The 16,463-nt window shown below is 43.5% G+C and overlaps 1 protein-coding gene across 1 annotated transcript in view; it reads left to right on the top strand.

Moving 5' to 3' along the window:
• Nucleotides 1-16,463, top strand: part of LOC144512991 (plakophilin-4-like) — a 49,966-nt gene that overhangs the window by 25,603 nt on the left and 7,900 nt on the right. Inside the window, exons 6-12 of the mRNA XM_078244030.1 lie at nt 1,087-1,540; nt 8,067-8,237; nt 9,422-9,623; nt 10,329-10,461; nt 12,230-12,443; nt 14,471-14,654; nt 16,205-16,322. Of these exons, the coding sequence (XP_078100156.1) occupies nt 1,087-1,540; nt 8,067-8,237; nt 9,422-9,623; nt 10,329-10,461; nt 12,230-12,443; nt 14,471-14,654; nt 16,205-16,322 (1,476 nt within the window). The remainder of the gene's footprint in view (nt 1-1,086; nt 1,541-8,066; nt 8,238-9,421; nt 9,624-10,328; nt 10,462-12,229; nt 12,444-14,470; nt 14,655-16,204; nt 16,323-16,463) is intronic.

Genomic DNA, 16,463 nt, shown 5'->3' with positions numbered 1-16,463 from the left:
CAAGTGTCACATTACTTGCAATTTGCAGTGCAGAGCCTCATTTCTCAGGCATTTGTTCAGAAACGTTGAAGTGATCAATTGTCAACAGTGTTATGGATATTACACTTGACGTTTCGTTTGTTTTGCGCCGGGAAAAGCGTTCGAATGCTCAGATTAAAGTCAATCGTAATTATTAAAAAAAGAAATGAGTTGAAGAGGGCCTTAATAAAACGCTGTAGTGTAACTTTTGCAAAACTGCCACACACACACACACACACACACACTACCACAAAACATGAATATGCAGGATGCAACGAAACAAGATCACAAAGGTATTTGTCATGTGGATGCTTTGAACATGTTTTGATCTTTGTTCATAACTCCTCCGGTAAAAAAAAAAGAAGTATAAAAATACAAAAAATAAAAAAAACACTTTTTATCGATGATATTTTGCCTATTTTCATAGATCGTAAATAATACTGTTGTAATTGTTTTCAAATTCCTTTAGAGTCCCTTTTTCTATCATTGATTTTCTTGTAATGAGACGTGTAAGGGCTTCCAAGCATTTTACTTTTGACATTATATGCATGCTTTAATTAATGATATGATTATGATATGTTATTATTATTATATGATATAATTAATGATATTTTCACAAACCTGTTAAAATAAAAGGGCTCTAATGGGGCGGCCTCTAGCTCACCCAGTAAGAGCGTTCGCCCCATGTAGGCTGAGTCCTTTGCAGCGGCGCGGGTTCGAATCCGACCTCCTGTCTATCCACTGTTACTGTTAATAAAGGGAAAAGCCCCCAAAAACAGAATCTTAAAAAATAAATAAAAGGGCTTTAAATAAAACACGGATGCCTCGTTATCACACAATATTAAATGTAGAGATGGTCTGATACCATTGTTTGGTCATGACATGTATAACAATAAAAGCAGAGTACGCCCTATGCCGACTTAAATCCACATTTTATGAAGGGGGAGAAATAAGTGGCAGATTATTAGCCAGACAACTGAAACAAAAAGATATGTCAAACAATATGGAAATAGGGTAGTTACATGATCTAATTAAAGCTATAACTTTTCTTCCATCTCTTCCTCTCAGGTGTCTGGCAGGGTGTTACGGAGGATGGCCTCCCTCCCTTCCAGGAGCCAGTCTCCCGGTTGCGGCACTGCCGGCACCGTCTCCCCCTCCCGCATCTCCCTGCGAACGTCCCAGGGCAGCACCTACGACTCACCCATTCTCTCGGAGCCCAAACCTCTGGCCGCCGTGTTCCCCGGCACTTTTGTGCCGCCCGCCTGCCCGTCGCCAACCTCGCCGACGGACGGCCCCCAGGCCCCGGGTGTTGGCTTGGTAGGAGGCCGGGGTCGCCTGGGCTCCACCCTGTCTCTGGTGGAGGGGAGGTGTTTGACGGGGTCGCCGGTGCGCTCGGGGATGACGGCCGTGCCGCAGCACTACGGCTCCACGCTGCCCCGGCAGAGCCAGCCACTGGCCTATGGGGCCGACCCGTACGGCCTGTACCAGAGGACCGCACTGCCCCGTCCCGACAGCCTCATAGGTCAGTCTGAAAGATTATTTATAGTTCACTCAAATTAGTGTAGAGAACCTTCAGGTAACACCTTCTATGAAGCCTGTCTCTATAATGCATAACACAGCTATAATGCGTTATAACCTGCTTATTGTAAATGTGCTTGTTTCTATGTGTCTATATAGCTGTCTTTATCTGTTGATGTAGTTGTCCGTGTATATTGCCATGTGCATGAAACAATCTAAATATCTGTCTGTCTAATAATGCTCTATGAATGTAGTTACAAGCACTCATGAACAGTTATAATGCTTTATAACTATCATAAGACTATCAAAGTATTTTTATAATGCCTTATATGGTCAAATTTCATAATACTCTAATGTTCTATCATAACACATTATAACTGTTTATAATGGATTATAGAGACGGGCTTCATAGAATTTTTTTTATTATTTTCTTCTTTCCTATCCAATTTAATATCTCGTGATATTACAGATTTATCTTGTGAACCCGCTGAAGGAGTGGGAATCACTGCTCTACAGTTTGGTTATATTACATGTTACACTTTTTACTAGCGTATATTCATTTTTTTTAAGAATTGTTTAGGCTCATTTATACTATGAGCAATGATACATCATAAGAGCTGTGTTGGAAACACTATGTAGTGTGTTCACCAGTTTCTAGTGGTGTTTGAATTCTCAGCGGTAAACTTCATTCACTATATAGTCCACTATGAAATGCCCACAATGCACAGCTAATCTGGGCGTACATACGATGTACCCTACATTTTACTCCCGTATACCACAATGCAACGCGGCCGTGTTTTCCCCCGGCCGCAGTCGCGGAAACTGAAAAGGAAAAATGGAGCAGGCTTTCGTTTCTAAACAGTGGAAATGTAACATGCGACATAAATAATATACAACCTTTAATATTCTCCTGAGTGCTCGGTTTGTTTCAGGGACGTATTAGAAGTCATTTTAGTTTCAGTTTGTTTACGTGATGCTGGGCTCCGTTACACAAATAACCGGCGCATCTTCTGACGCAACGACGTTTTCAGTGTAGTGTCCAACATCTCGTTTGGTCGTTCCCGATATAGTTCACTATTCAATAAACACTATATATGAGTGAGAGAATGAGGGAACGGTTTCAAACACAGTTAATATCTTTTTAAACCCTGAAAATCACGAAGCCTTCTTTATTGTTGTTCAGTTATTGTCCCTTGCGGCCCGTCATACAGGACATTAAGTTCAATGGCGTGATAAAACCCTTACAGCCACATATGTGCATACACGTCTACATTCTTGCGTGCGTAGGAGTGAACCCCTTGGGATCTTTACATCCTGCGTCCTTGACAGTGATTTGCTTTGTAATGGCGGTTTGGTACTATGTTACACGCCGACATGGAAGACTAATGCATTCATATGGAGTGAAAGGTGCAGCCTTTCTTATTGCCCTCTATTCAGCGCTCCGTTATTTGATTCAGTGCGATTACAGAGGTCAGTTTGTACTCTGGAGGGTTGCCTTGTCCAATCCAACCAGGTCAAAAATCAGGGCAGGAAAAAACTCCCGTTAAGTTTCCTTTGAGGAAAAAGTACTTCACTGCATAGTTTACTGCTGCTGCAGAAGAAGAAGATGGTTCGAATGTATTGTATTTTTAACACTTTTTCCTCTGTGGATGAAATAACCGTTCCTTTGTCCGGGGAAAGTTGACTGACCGGCGCTGATGTAATATTGGAGCACCACGACACTTTTAGTGAGCAGGAACTCTGCAGAATTTCCTGTATCTCAGAATCGCTAAATAAAGCCGCATGTTGAACAAAATAACTTTCAGGCAAACTGCAAGCCCAGCAGGGGATTTTTATTATCTCTAAGCAGGCTCAGGGAGCTCATTTCATAGAGGGTTTTTGTCAAATTATCTTTCAGCACTGGCAGATAACGCTGCTGGGTTTTGATAACATTTTAATTGATGCATGCCAGTATGAAAAATAAGGAATGTGTAATCTTTGAGAGGGGAGGGGAGGATTTTCAGCAAAACAAGCAAGTCTGAAGTGAAACAAGAAAAAGATCACAATGCATGTGTGATTAAAAAAAAAACGCACACACATACACAGAGAGACGCACACACACATACATACACACAGAGAGACGCACACACACATACATACACACATGCATGCATGCACAAACACATGCATGCACACACACATACACAGAGAAACGCACGCACGCACGCACACACGCACACAGACAAACACACACAGAGAAACACAAAAAACACAGAGACATGCACACACAGATACACAGAGAGACACGCACGCGCACACACACACACACACACACACTCACACATATAGAGAAACACAAAAACAGAGACACACACACACTCACACATATAGAGAAACACAAAAACACAGAGACACACACACACATCTACGGTATAAATGAGCACCGTACAGCGGATCCCAGTTGCCTGCTGTAAAGTGCTTCCACTACAATTTCTCTCTCATGTGCCGTTTGGCTAATTGATGGCTGGGAGAAGGAACCATGTTAGTATCTGTTGGTCCTAATGGGAGGCAGTCGATAAGGAGGCTACGGGGGGGGGGCCTACAGTCCAGTTGAACGTGTCAGATGAATGTAGTGTGTAGCGGATGGAGGATTTACTGTTGTAGGAGCGCTGCTGATGCTGCAGCGACACAGATTTATTCCTCCGTCCTGCCCGCTGTCACTTCTCTAAGCCGCTCCCACTGACCCATATAGGGGGTGTTTCTATCCCAACGCCCCAGTGGAGCATCAGCGTGTGATTATCAGCTGATGGCTCTGGAAGGCTTTATTATGCGGCGATCATTAAGTCCATTTTCATGTGAAGCGCGCCAGCCATTTGTGCGTCCGTCTGTGAGGGTTTGGGTGTATGTCGCTGATACACATGCATTTATACACCTTTTGTGTTTGTGCCTGTGTGAAAAGAGCGGCCGAGTCAGTGAACTAAATAAAATGCCTCCTATTATTTAGCCGAAGGGCCATAGTTTAAGTCTGTTCTCTTTTACTAGTTTTTTTTAGATTATTTTTGGGCTTTTCCGCCGGTGAGAAAGGGGAGAAAGAGAGGGGGAAGACATGCAGGAAACCGTCTCAGGTCGGATTCGAACCCTGGACCTCTGCGACGAGGCATAAACCTCTTAACCACATGTGCGCCTGCTCTACCCACTGAACCAACCCGGCTACATAAACAACTGTCTTTTAAAATAACGACGGCCAATAATTTGAATCCCCCTCAAATAAAAATGATCTAAACCAAACCGAAGCCCTAATCTTGTTAAAAGCACCACTTTTGTGAATGTGTTAACCGGCACGCGACATGTAACAATCTAACGTCTAACCTTATGTACTCGTACCAAAATGTTTGAGGCGTGCATGCGTTTGGACTAAAAAAAGGTCGTACATGATCTTGGTAAGCATTTTCAACACATTCGCACTCCTATTGCGTAAAATGCGGACGCTTGGTCAGGTGCCTTTGGCATTGTTATTGACACTGAAAGTCTCCTGTAGTGTATGATCTAAACACGCTTTATCTAAACGCGCTGGGTCGGGACTATTGGCGTCACTTTGGACGCAGTTAGGTTAAGGAAAAGATGATGGGTGGGCTTATAAAAGACATGACAAGTGGGACATGAACGCTGGTCTCCTGGGTGAAAGTCCAGTGTTGTTTGACCATCCACCCCCCGCAACCTGCCTCCCATACGCTGAATTTCGGCCTTTCATACTACTATGCTACCGTTGTCTCTCTTAATACTACGTCATCTTACAGCGCGGCGGAGCTGCTGCTCTGCCCGGTGGGTTCCGTACAGACGCTGAAGGGGGATTAATGCACCGTATCTGACGCTGACAGCCAATGACCAAGCGTCCGTATTTTACGAGTTGGAAGTGAGAATGGGTTGGCAATTTGACAACATTGTAGTAAATATTTCCGGTGTATCAAAAAGCGTACTTGTTAAGATACCAGCAGACGAACTAATCCAGCACAAATTACTGCATAAAAAGTCCCCAAAATGAAGTATTTGAACCTCATAATTAAATACAAAATGAGGGAAAAACTGCAAAATCGGTCCACTTTATAAAAAAAAAAAAAAAAAAAAAACCCCTCTTCTTCCACTTGGCTGGCTACGGGCCTGTAAGTGGCCTAATGCGTCGCCTAAGTCCTTATTCCCAGTTATCCTGCAGATCCAACATAATCCCAGATTACATGAGGAAGATAAGCAATAGATGGATATACAAGATTAGGCTATTAATGATCAACTGCACTCAAAGCTCTGGTAGTGAAACCTGGTGAGCAGCCAAAACACCAACTGTTTAAGCTGGGAGATGATCTCTTTTTATTTTTCCGTGGAATCGGTTAAAAAATTGCAACGTCACCAGCGTGGTTAAGGTTTTTAACTCTGAGCGAGTGGAAAGTAGGAGAGAGATGCAGTTGTATCTGCGTTAATAGTACAATGATACCCAGGGCCGTATGTGGAGAGAAAAAATAAGAATTACGATTTGCTATATAAGCTAAAAATAGAGGATAAATAGTTGGAATACAGTTCAAATAGTTAGCTTTAAGTAATGGATAAATGGTTGAAATGTCGATGCAAACTTGACAATACCAACCTCAACGTTGATGGTTCAGTGCCGTGTAATTGTAACTGTAACAGTGTCTTCTTTTCCATGATAGTGTTGCATAACATCCATTTTGAAATCAATCCAATAAAGGGTTGGGAAACACTCTAATAGTGGAAGAGTTTGACCCAAACCTCTTCCACTCGTGCTTGAATCATGTTTTCTTCTGGCACATTTCAAGCTTTTGTCAGCATCGTAAGCATCCTTTAACCCGAAGGTCACAGTGTGTTCTTCGCTGCTGAAGAAACCGAGGTCCAGATTGTTTTTTTTCTTCTGTTTGTTGGCCGACCGTTTTGAGCCTCCAATTTATGTCTCAAGTGTCCAGTGGCGTTTGAAGGAAACACGGAGGAATAAAGTTTACGTTACTGTCAACTAACGAGATGGATCAATGTCTTCAGACAGACATTGCTCTCCTGATGTCTCAGCAGAAGATAAGATGGAAACGGAGACAATGAGTGACTCAACTGTTTGTAAGAGCTGTCATTTCATTTGGCTGTAATCTGTAATATACTGTTGGGGTTGGGAGTTTTTGGGGACATTTTGGCAGTTGGGTGGTCCGTGAGGTTTTTGTTTTATTGGGTAAGTGCTCCTTGGTCTGAAAAGGTTTGAGAAACATTGTTCGGTTACACTTTACTTGAAGGTATCTACATAAGAGTGACATGACACTGTCAACGTTTATGACATAACGCTTCTTTTAGTAAGCGTCATGAGTTAGGGTTAGGGTTATGTGTCATGTGTTCATGACAGTGCCATGTCACTCTTATGTAGATACCTTCAAGTAAAGTGTTACCCATTGTTCTAAAGGAAGGCTCTTTGGGATAAGAGACCAGAGTTTTTCCGTCTTATGTAAAGAGAGCTGCAGAAGCAAATAGCTCCTCCATCACAGGCTCTGAGTGCAAATTGTGTGCTTCAGCTTGTTGGACTGAATCCCCCCCCCCTCGTGCCCTACAGCCTCTTTATAATTGAAGCGCTCTTTGAACCGATCTGCTCCAGAGATTGGAGGATGGTAAAAACCCTCTGCTCAGCTTGTTTGACTTGCTGATGACGACGCCTGCAGCACACTGTGAGTGACCAGAGTCTTTGCGCGAGCACAACAGCAGTTGGGATAAGTTGGCTTTATTAAGTACAGTGTTTGGCACAATCTCCATTTGCATGGCCTCACCTATGGATGACTTGTGATCACAAGTAATGACATGTGCATATGATTTATGTGTGAGCATGACGGGCAGAGAGAGACTTTATTCGGTTGTTACTGATATTACACAGCTTTCCTTTCATTCTGAGTTAGGGAACTATGATTTGATCATTCTGCTAAATTATCCTGACTGAAGTGATCTCTGTACATGGCAGTGTTGTAGTCAAGACCACCTAAACCGAGAGCAAGTCATCACCAGAACCAGTGTAGCAAGACCAAGACCAGACCAAGACTTTGAGGGGTTGAGACCTAGACAAGACCGAGACCTTGAGGGGTTTAAGACAAGACCAAGACTCTGAAGGGTTGAGACCAAGACAAGACCAAGACTTTGAGGGGTTGAGACCGAGACAAGACCAAGACTTTGAGGGGTTTGAGACCAAGACAAGACCGAGACTTTAAGGGGTTTGAGACCAAGACAAGACCGAGACTCTGAGGGGTTGAGACCAAGACAAGACCAAGACTTTGAGGGGTTGAGACTGAAACAAGACCAAGGCTTTGAGGGGTTGAGACTGAAACAAGGCCAAGGCTTTGAGGGGTTGAGACCAAGAAAAGGTTGGAAAAACCCAAAGTTACCCTTTAAGATGAATCGCCTTCCTCAAAATCTCTGAAAAGACAGGTTGTTGTCAGTAGTTTCCAAATAATAACTTAGGTTAAAAAAAAAAAAGTATGAATAAAGTTGACATGCCTATGTTTGTACTTGTGTACCTGCAGGGCTTCACAGTTCGTACGTCGGTCAGGCGGGGCAGATGGATTCAGAGCTGAGGGCGGCGCTGTCTCCAGACTGCCACATGACGCCCGTGTTCGATGAGCGCTCCTTCCACAGCCCCCTGTACCACAGCCCCACCCACGACCCCCAGGGCTCGCTCTACAGGACAAACACAGGTACGTTACAGACATGCTTTCATTTAATCGTAACATTAACATTTTTTACTGTATTATTGTCTTGTCTCACATAGTCTTCTCACAGTTTTGTCGACATAAAGCCCTAAAAAAAAAATCAGCAAAAACGTTTTCTTAGCCATCAAATAGTTTAGCAAAACAATGATTACATTTTCAAAAGTATGATACCATTTTTCTGGCGGAGGACCCCCCCAGACCCTCTGTTTTGTGTGTGTGTGTGCGCGTGCATCCCACTTCTTAAACCAAAGTTACACCCTTGATTGAGTTACTCAAACGGCCCTCATATCCCACATCAGCGTCCCCCTCGGGAGCTCCGGTTCCCCAGCTTGAGAAGCCAGGCTCAGTTTCACATCTGCTCTGAAGATTATTTCTCAAAAAAAAAAAAAAAAAAAATGTGGCAGCATTTAGGGTTTACAGGCACAGAAAACTGTTCAAAAAATTGTTACTACCCCGAGGTCAGAACTTAATTAGGCTGAAACCTTTTCATGTTCTCCGCCAGTTCTTAAAGGAAGCCTTTTACAGAATGAAATTAACGAATGTGTTGAGTGTCAATAACCTTGAAAATGTAGTAACTCTGGCTTCCAAGTGAATCTTCCCATGCAGCTCACCATAGCACATTTGGGCCAATCTCGAATATTCGTGGCTGCATGCATAAAATAACTTGTCAAAGACAAATGATTGTTATAATCAGTAGCGGCCAATTAGTGGGCGGCCCTTTCTGGCATTTGCCCAATTCCAGATGGCCAGTCCGCCACGTACTTTCTCTTTTATGTGACATTGGATGTATTTTTGCACTTGATAGCTTGATAGCTGTGGCTCAGGTGGTAGAGCGCCTACCAATCAGAAGGTTGGTGGTTTCAGTCCCGGCCCTGCAGTCCCATGTCGAAGGGCCCTTGGGCAAGACACTGAACCCCGAAAAACCCAGGTGGCACCTTGTACGGCAGCCTCGGCCACAGTGTATGAATGTGTGTGACTAGTGAATGGTTCCTGTGCTGTTATCGTTAAGAATTATATATGAATACAGCTATATGAATACAGTCCATTTACGTTTGCAAACTGCCTCCAATCTGGATGCTGCTTTTCTGAACCCCAAAACAAAAACCTGGATATCATTTATTTTTAAGTCCTGCTCTGTTTCTCGTGTCTCCTCATTTCATTTCCCCCAGGTATGGCGACCCTCCCTCGGGCCACGAGCCACTGCGGCACGTTGCCGTACCAAAGAAGCAGCTACGGGCTGAGCACCGCAGCTCTGTACGTCGACTCCTACGGGGTCTCTGGCGAGCCCGTCTTCTCCCACCGCCACTCGGGACTGGTGGAGCGGGTGGTCACACGCACCCCGTCCATCGAGAGCATCCATAAAGACCCCAGGTACTCCCGCACCTACTTTCAGACGTAGGTAGATGTACAGAATGTTCCATTAACATTACATAAACTGTGTCCACATTTAAAAACAAACTCAAAACCTTATTTTCTCAGGCATTTGTTTAGTGTGTGTGTGTGTGTGTGTGTCTCTCTCTCTCTGTGTATGTGTGTGTATTTCTCTGTGTGTGTGTGTGTGTGTGTGTATATATGTGTGTGTGTGTGTATTTATGTGTGTGTGTGTGTGTGTGTGTGTGTGTGTATGTCTGTCTCTTTATGTGTGTTTTTATATCTGTATGTGTGTGTATTTCTGTGTGTGTGTGTGTGTATTTCTCTCTGTGTGTGGCGTGCGTGCGTGTGTGTGTGTCTGTGTGTGTTTTTGTGCGTTTATATGTGTGCGTACGTACGTGTGTTTGTGTGTGTGTGTGTCTCTTTATGTGTGTTTTTATATCTGTATGTGTGTGTATTTCTCTGTGTGTGTGTGTATTTCTCTCTGTGTGTGGCGTGCATGTGTGTGTGTGTGTGTGTGTGTGTGTTTTTGTGCGTTTATATGTGTGCGTACGTACGTGTGTGTGTGTGTGTGTGTGTGTGTGTGTGTATTTCTCTGTGTCTGTGTGTCCGTGTCCCCTTCTAGCCCCGACCCTGTTGGTGTTACGTCTTACAGAGAAGGGTTAGAGTGTAAAGTGACAGTGCTCCTCTTTGTTTCCCCCTCAGGGAGTTTGCTTGGCGTGATCCTGAGCTGCCGGAGGTCATCCACATGCTGCAGCATCACTTCCCCTCCGTCCAGGCCAACGCCGCCGCCTACCTGCAGCACCTGTGCTACGGAGACAACAGGGTCAAGGTGGAGGTAAGGGGACGGGGACACGCTGCGCTGCCGTCTGACTATAAATAACAGTCATGACTCACTCCTCAGCAGTGGGGGAAGAAGTATCCAGATCCTTTACTTAGGGAAAATAATACCACACTGTAAAAATACTCTGTTACAAGTAAAAGTCCTGCGTTGAAAATGTTACTTCAGTAAAAGTCTGTAAGTATCATCAGGAAAATGTAGTTAAAGTATTAAAAGTAAAGAACTCTCCTCCCATGTTAGAAAGTGTAAAGGATCCAACCAGTTGTGTGTTTAATGGTCTGATCATCTCAGCTGGACTTGTAGGCCGTTATATTGTTGGCTAGTTTACTTTAGAATAAAACATCAGATTTTATAAACTACATGTGTTTTGTGTGCAGGAATCTTAATGTGTAAAGTAACTAGTAACTGAAGCTGGAACAGATGAATGTAGTGGAGTAAAAAGTACAATATGTCTCTCTGAAATGTAGCGGAGTAGAAGTAGAAAGTGGCATGAAAAGAAAAGACTCAAGTACAGTACAAGTACCTCAACATTTGGACTGAAGTACAGTACTGGAGTACATGTACTTAGCTACATTCCACCACTAGTACTCAGGAGGGCGCTGCCACATTTAAAAGGCTTCACTCGCCACCAAAGACACTTTTAAAAAGTGTGCAGCGGGAACCCGGATAGCTCAGTTGGTAGAGCGGGCGCCCATATATAGAGTTCTGGTCCTCGACGCAGCGGGCCCCGGTTCGACTCTGACCTGCGGCCCTTTGCTGCATGTCATTCCCCCTCTCTCCCCCTTTCATTTCTTCAGCTGTCCTGTCAAAAAAGGCTTAAAAATGCCCCAAAAATTATAATAATAAAAAAAAAACGTTAATTGCTCATTGCTGCAAGTGTCTCATATTGTATCCCTACTTTGTCTCTAAGAGTTTAGCCTCAGCTTACAGGGTTTGAAATTGGACTTTTTTTGCTGCCAAACTCCGAGCCAATATGCCATCTGCTCCAACAAAACTTCAAGTAGCATTGGTGCCAAATGTGCCGAAAAACGCCTCTTGCTCTCTCTCTGCTCTGCTTCCCGTGCAATAAATAACTCTCAAACACAATGGCGGGGCTTCACGCGAGAGCCATTTTAGTGCCGTTTGGTTTGTTTGGCGATGAGCTTCTTAATTAGCCTTCGCAGCGGCCTGGAAACGTGCCTGCTCACTGTGCCCGACAAACCGAAATGTTTTCAGTGACGGTTTGAACACAGAATCAGAGAGAAATGAGGGGGAGCGTCTGCTGCTCTCCCGAGACGGGTTTATTTTCGAGATGACACAAGAAAGTTTTCTAACATGCCACAGTTCTGCATGTTTCAGCCCCGGTTTTATTCCCCGAATCATTGCTACGTGAAATGAGTTTTTTTTTCTATTTAAAAGTGACTTTTGTTGATTTAAAATCTAAAATGCATTCATTTAGAATGGCTTAGAATGGCTTTTAATACATAGCAGCGCTGTGACATTTTTCCTTTCTTCCTCCTGCTTTTATGTAACTTTTTAATTATTCTTTTTATTGTATGTGATGTTTTATTCTTGTTCCTTGATATCTGCTGTCTGCTGTAAAGCGCTATACGAATACATATCAAAACTGGCTAAAAACTTTTATTAAGATGCAATAATAGTTTGTCTTTTCATGACATCCATCATTTTTAAAGATAAGGTGACAGTTCGTGGGGGATCATAGAAGTAGATTTCGGAAGTTCATTTGAAGTTCACCCATCGCTGTGATTGGTCCCCTGGTATGCAGGTGTGTCACCTGGGAGGGATCCAGCACCTGGTGGACCTACTGGATCACAAGCTGACCGAGGTCCAGAAGAGCGCCTGCGGGGCCCTGAGGAACCTGGTGTACGGCAAGGCCACCGACAACAACAAGGTGGCGCTGAGGAACTGCGGCGGCGTGCCCGCCCTGCTGCGCCTCCTCCGGAAAACAACCGACAACGAAGTCCGCGAGCTGGTCACTGGTACGTCAAGTCAGGGTTAACTTAGTCTCGCATTGCCAGACCTTCCTCCACAGCGCTGCGGAGGAAGGTCTGGCTAGTCTACACAACACTCGAGATGGGAGAAAAACGTGTTCTGGTTTATTGGCATTTCTTTAAACCAATCACAATCGTCTTGGGCGGTGCTAAGCGCCGGACAGAGCCACGGTGCCTCTGCTAAATAGTCTCAGGAAGGAACTTGTTTTGGTGGAACATGTGTACGTTCAAAAGTAGTTTTAGTCGTACTAGAGAAAACTCTGATTGGACAGATAGTCTAGCTAGCTGTCTGGATTTACCCTGCAGAGATCTGAGGAACAGGGTGTTGCCATATGGCAGTTTTTTTTCACAATAAACAATATAAAATGCATTGTTTTCTGTTTAATTGTGTAAATAGGTCTTTTATTGTGAACTTTCATATATTTGATGACATCACCTAACCAGGAAATCCTGTTTGCCGGCCCCTTTTCTGCACTTGTGCTACACTGACGCTCACGTCCCAGTATCAGCCAAAATGTAGGGTTTTTTTATTTGATTTTAGAAGCATTTCTTTGAGAAAAAAAAATGCAACTGTTATCTGGGGCAAGTAAACTTTCAATTTTCATCATTTAAACCAGTTAAAATGCAATATTCTTTCTGTAAAAGGCTAAAATTAATATGTTGCCATATGGCAACATTATGCAAATATTGAAGTGAAATGGGTCCATTCAGCCTAATGGGCTCAGATTGAGTTACATTACTTTAGGCTACTCTGACACTATGTTTGCAATTATTTATAATATTTCAAAAGGAAAAAATATTAAATGTATTTATATTATGTTATTCCAGCCCTTTTGTAATTAATATATTATGTGACTTATTAATTACACATTAATGTAAATGAATTTCTTGCATGTATATAACTGTCTTATTACAGTGTTGTTATTAATAATCCTCGCAAACTACAATTAAAACTAAACTAATTTCACTGTAAACACTATGCATTTTAATAAATATAGGTTGAATTTGTTTGGTATTTTTTTCAATAAAAGCATGTTTTTAAAGAAATAATGGATTTTTTGGCACTTTCCACGACTGCGCGTTGTTGCCATATGACTAGACTAAGTAGCTGCAAACTCATGTCTTTATATTCCTAAATTCAAGTGAAAGCAGCATCCACATTGACAAAACATTCATCCCGCTGTGATGCTTGTGGGCGCCCGGCTGGTAGCCCAGCTCGCTGGCTGCGCGTTGGCCCGTGTCGTCGTCTGACTGGCCGGCTGCGTGTTAATCTGTATATCGTCTGTTCTGTGGGAGGTGAGAGCGGCAGCGGCTTAAGCGCTCGGCGCTCACAGAACAGATCTCGGCACGGTCCTCGGGACAGATGCTCAGATAATGTGCTTCAAAAAACAGAACGGCACTGACAGCTCTGCAGCCACACCACACAGACTGTTTAATACTGGGAGATATGAAGCTCCTAGACGCCTCAGATTCTCGGCAAAGACATCGAGGAGAGTCTTTACTTTGATATAAAGCTGTGGGAAAGATTCTATTTTTACAGCGCAAGTCAGGATTACAATTATTCAAGCTGTACTTGATACTTTGGTGGACCCAAACAGCTGCAGGATGTCCAGTTTGTTCTGCCCTACATAAAGTCGCAAGCTGACGTTAAGAAAATATCCATGAAAATTTTAAATGAATAGATTTCTTTATATGTTGTCAAGAAACGTCAATAAGAATGTTTTCAGGAAGTAAAGTGTAGCTCGCTTTGTACATTAATTGTGCCATTTTAAAATAAATTAGATCCATACATGTCAGAGCATATGACTTTAGGAATAATGCATTAGTTAACAAGACAAAAACCTTTCAGTGCAGTCAGAGAAAGTGACGTCTTTCAGTGACTTTAAAAACAAACAAATGTAACCCCTTTTTTATTGTGGGTACTAATATGTTACCCTCTTTATTGTGGGTACTAGTATGTAACCCCTCTTTATTGTGGGTACTAGTATGTAACCCCTCTTTCTTGGCGTCCCCAGGCGTCCTGTGGAACCTCTCGTCGTGCGACGCGGTGAAGATGACCATCATCCGCGACGCTCTGAGCACGCTGACCAACACGGTGGTCATCCCCCACTCGGGCTGGAGCAGCGGTGCGCACCGCGACGAACACAAGGTCAAGTTCCAGTCCTCGCTGCTGCTGCGGAACACCACCGGCTGCCTGAGGTGAGGAACCAATCAAACGCACCCCTGTAACCAAGTAACATTTCCAATGCAGGCCTTTTACTACAGTAAATCTTCCCTTTGATTGAAAATGTTTAAAACATTTTGGAAAAGAACTATTGATGCCACCATTATTGTAGTTTTTTTTTATCAATGTTAATCATCATGCTGATGCATGATGCTGTTTATGCATATTAATCACGTTTTACATTTACACAGCACACCCCTTCACAGTTTAAGCGTAACTCTCGCTAAAATGCAACCTAGGGTGTTTTTGTGAATGTACCTGAGTCTGAACGGACTCCATAGGAGGAAATGTCATTCTTATACGAGGCTCCTTTTTCAACTATGAGGTCAATATTGTGTTTCACTAACGACAAAACAACGAATTGTCCGTGCATTTATATGGAACTAGGCTTTAGGAGCTTTCCATCTTTACTCTCCTCCCTGTTACGTTGCATTCGGAGATCGACACTTTTTGACTGGCAAGATGGACGGCGACCGGAAAAACCAACTGCTACAGTGAGTTGTTCAAAACCTCTCTTTTTATTAGACTCTGTGAACACAAACAACGTTCCCAATGCTGAGTCCATGTGTAGAGCCCCTGGTGATACTTGGAGCAAAGTATCATGTTGTGTCGAGCCTTCTTAGTGGTTTAAAAATAACGATTTTGATGCGATCATAGAAGTGCCCCTTAGCACTCCCATTCAAAAGGCCATTTGACCGAAAAAACGAGAATACGGTCAATCTTAAAAGTGGCCCTTCCGTCCTAATTATTCGTTTAAACGAAAGTTTGACTCGGGTACATTCACAAAAAGACCCTAGGTTGCATTTTGGCGAGAGTTTGTGCTTTAAACTGTCCCAAAACTACACAAATCCAGTCTCATTTCTTAATAAAAATGGATTTAACAGAGTGCTTCCCGCTTCACATGCTGCAGACTGGCCTGATTGGACGGGTGCCAGTCATTCTTTATGTATTGTCAGGAGCCAATCAGGACTGAGTCCAGGTGTGTTTCCTGAACTAGTCACTGAACAAAATGAATTTGAATGGCTTCATTAATCATCGTTGATCTTGGCTGTACACAAACTGGTGATTCTTTAAATAGCTTTAAATGGCTCTGTGCTGCAGATAAACTGCATCCCTCTCGCCAGAAGCCTCCAGCATTTTTGTATCTGCATTCAGGCTGTGGATTGATGGTATAGAAATGCATTGTGGGGGTCATGTGCTGTTGTGCAGTCGTCTTCATGTCAGCTCTCCATTAGTGGCAGTTGCAGGTTCCTATTGGAGAATCGGCTCCCTCCTTTACTTGTATCTGGGCAGGTTTTTAAGCCACCCTGTGGGGAAATCCACACACTGCACCTCAGTCTGAACACTCTGTGTGTGTGTGTGTGTGTGTGTGTGTGTGTGTGTGTGTGTGTGTGTGTGTGCGTGTGTGCGTGTGTGTGTGTGTGTGTGTGTGTGTGTGTGTGTGTGTGTGTGTGTGCGTGTGTGCGTGTGCGTGCGTGCGTGTGTGTGCGTATGTGTGTGTGTGCGTGCTACGTGTGTGTGTGAGGAACCTGAGCTCAGCAGGGGAGGAGGCGAGGAGTCAGCTGCGTTGCTGTGAAGGTCTGGTCGACTCGCTGCTTCACGTCCTCAAAGCCTGCGTCAACACCTCCGACTACGACAGCAAGGTGCCGCAAAAACACACGTTTTTCTTACTTTATGTCACAATTTGTTCCTAGGAGACTTATTCTAACCCAAGTGGTGATTTTTATATAGGCCTAACAGAATGTTCTGTATTTATAACTGTAGCTATAATTTCATTTTTTAAT

This window comes from Sander vitreus, chromosome 24 (genome assembly GCF_031162955.1).
Source record: "Sander vitreus isolate 19-12246 chromosome 24, sanVit1, whole genome shotgun sequence".
Lineage (NCBI taxonomy): Eukaryota > Metazoa > Chordata > Actinopteri > Perciformes > Percidae > Sander > Sander vitreus.
This window is presented reverse-complemented; position numbering and strand designations above follow the sequence as displayed.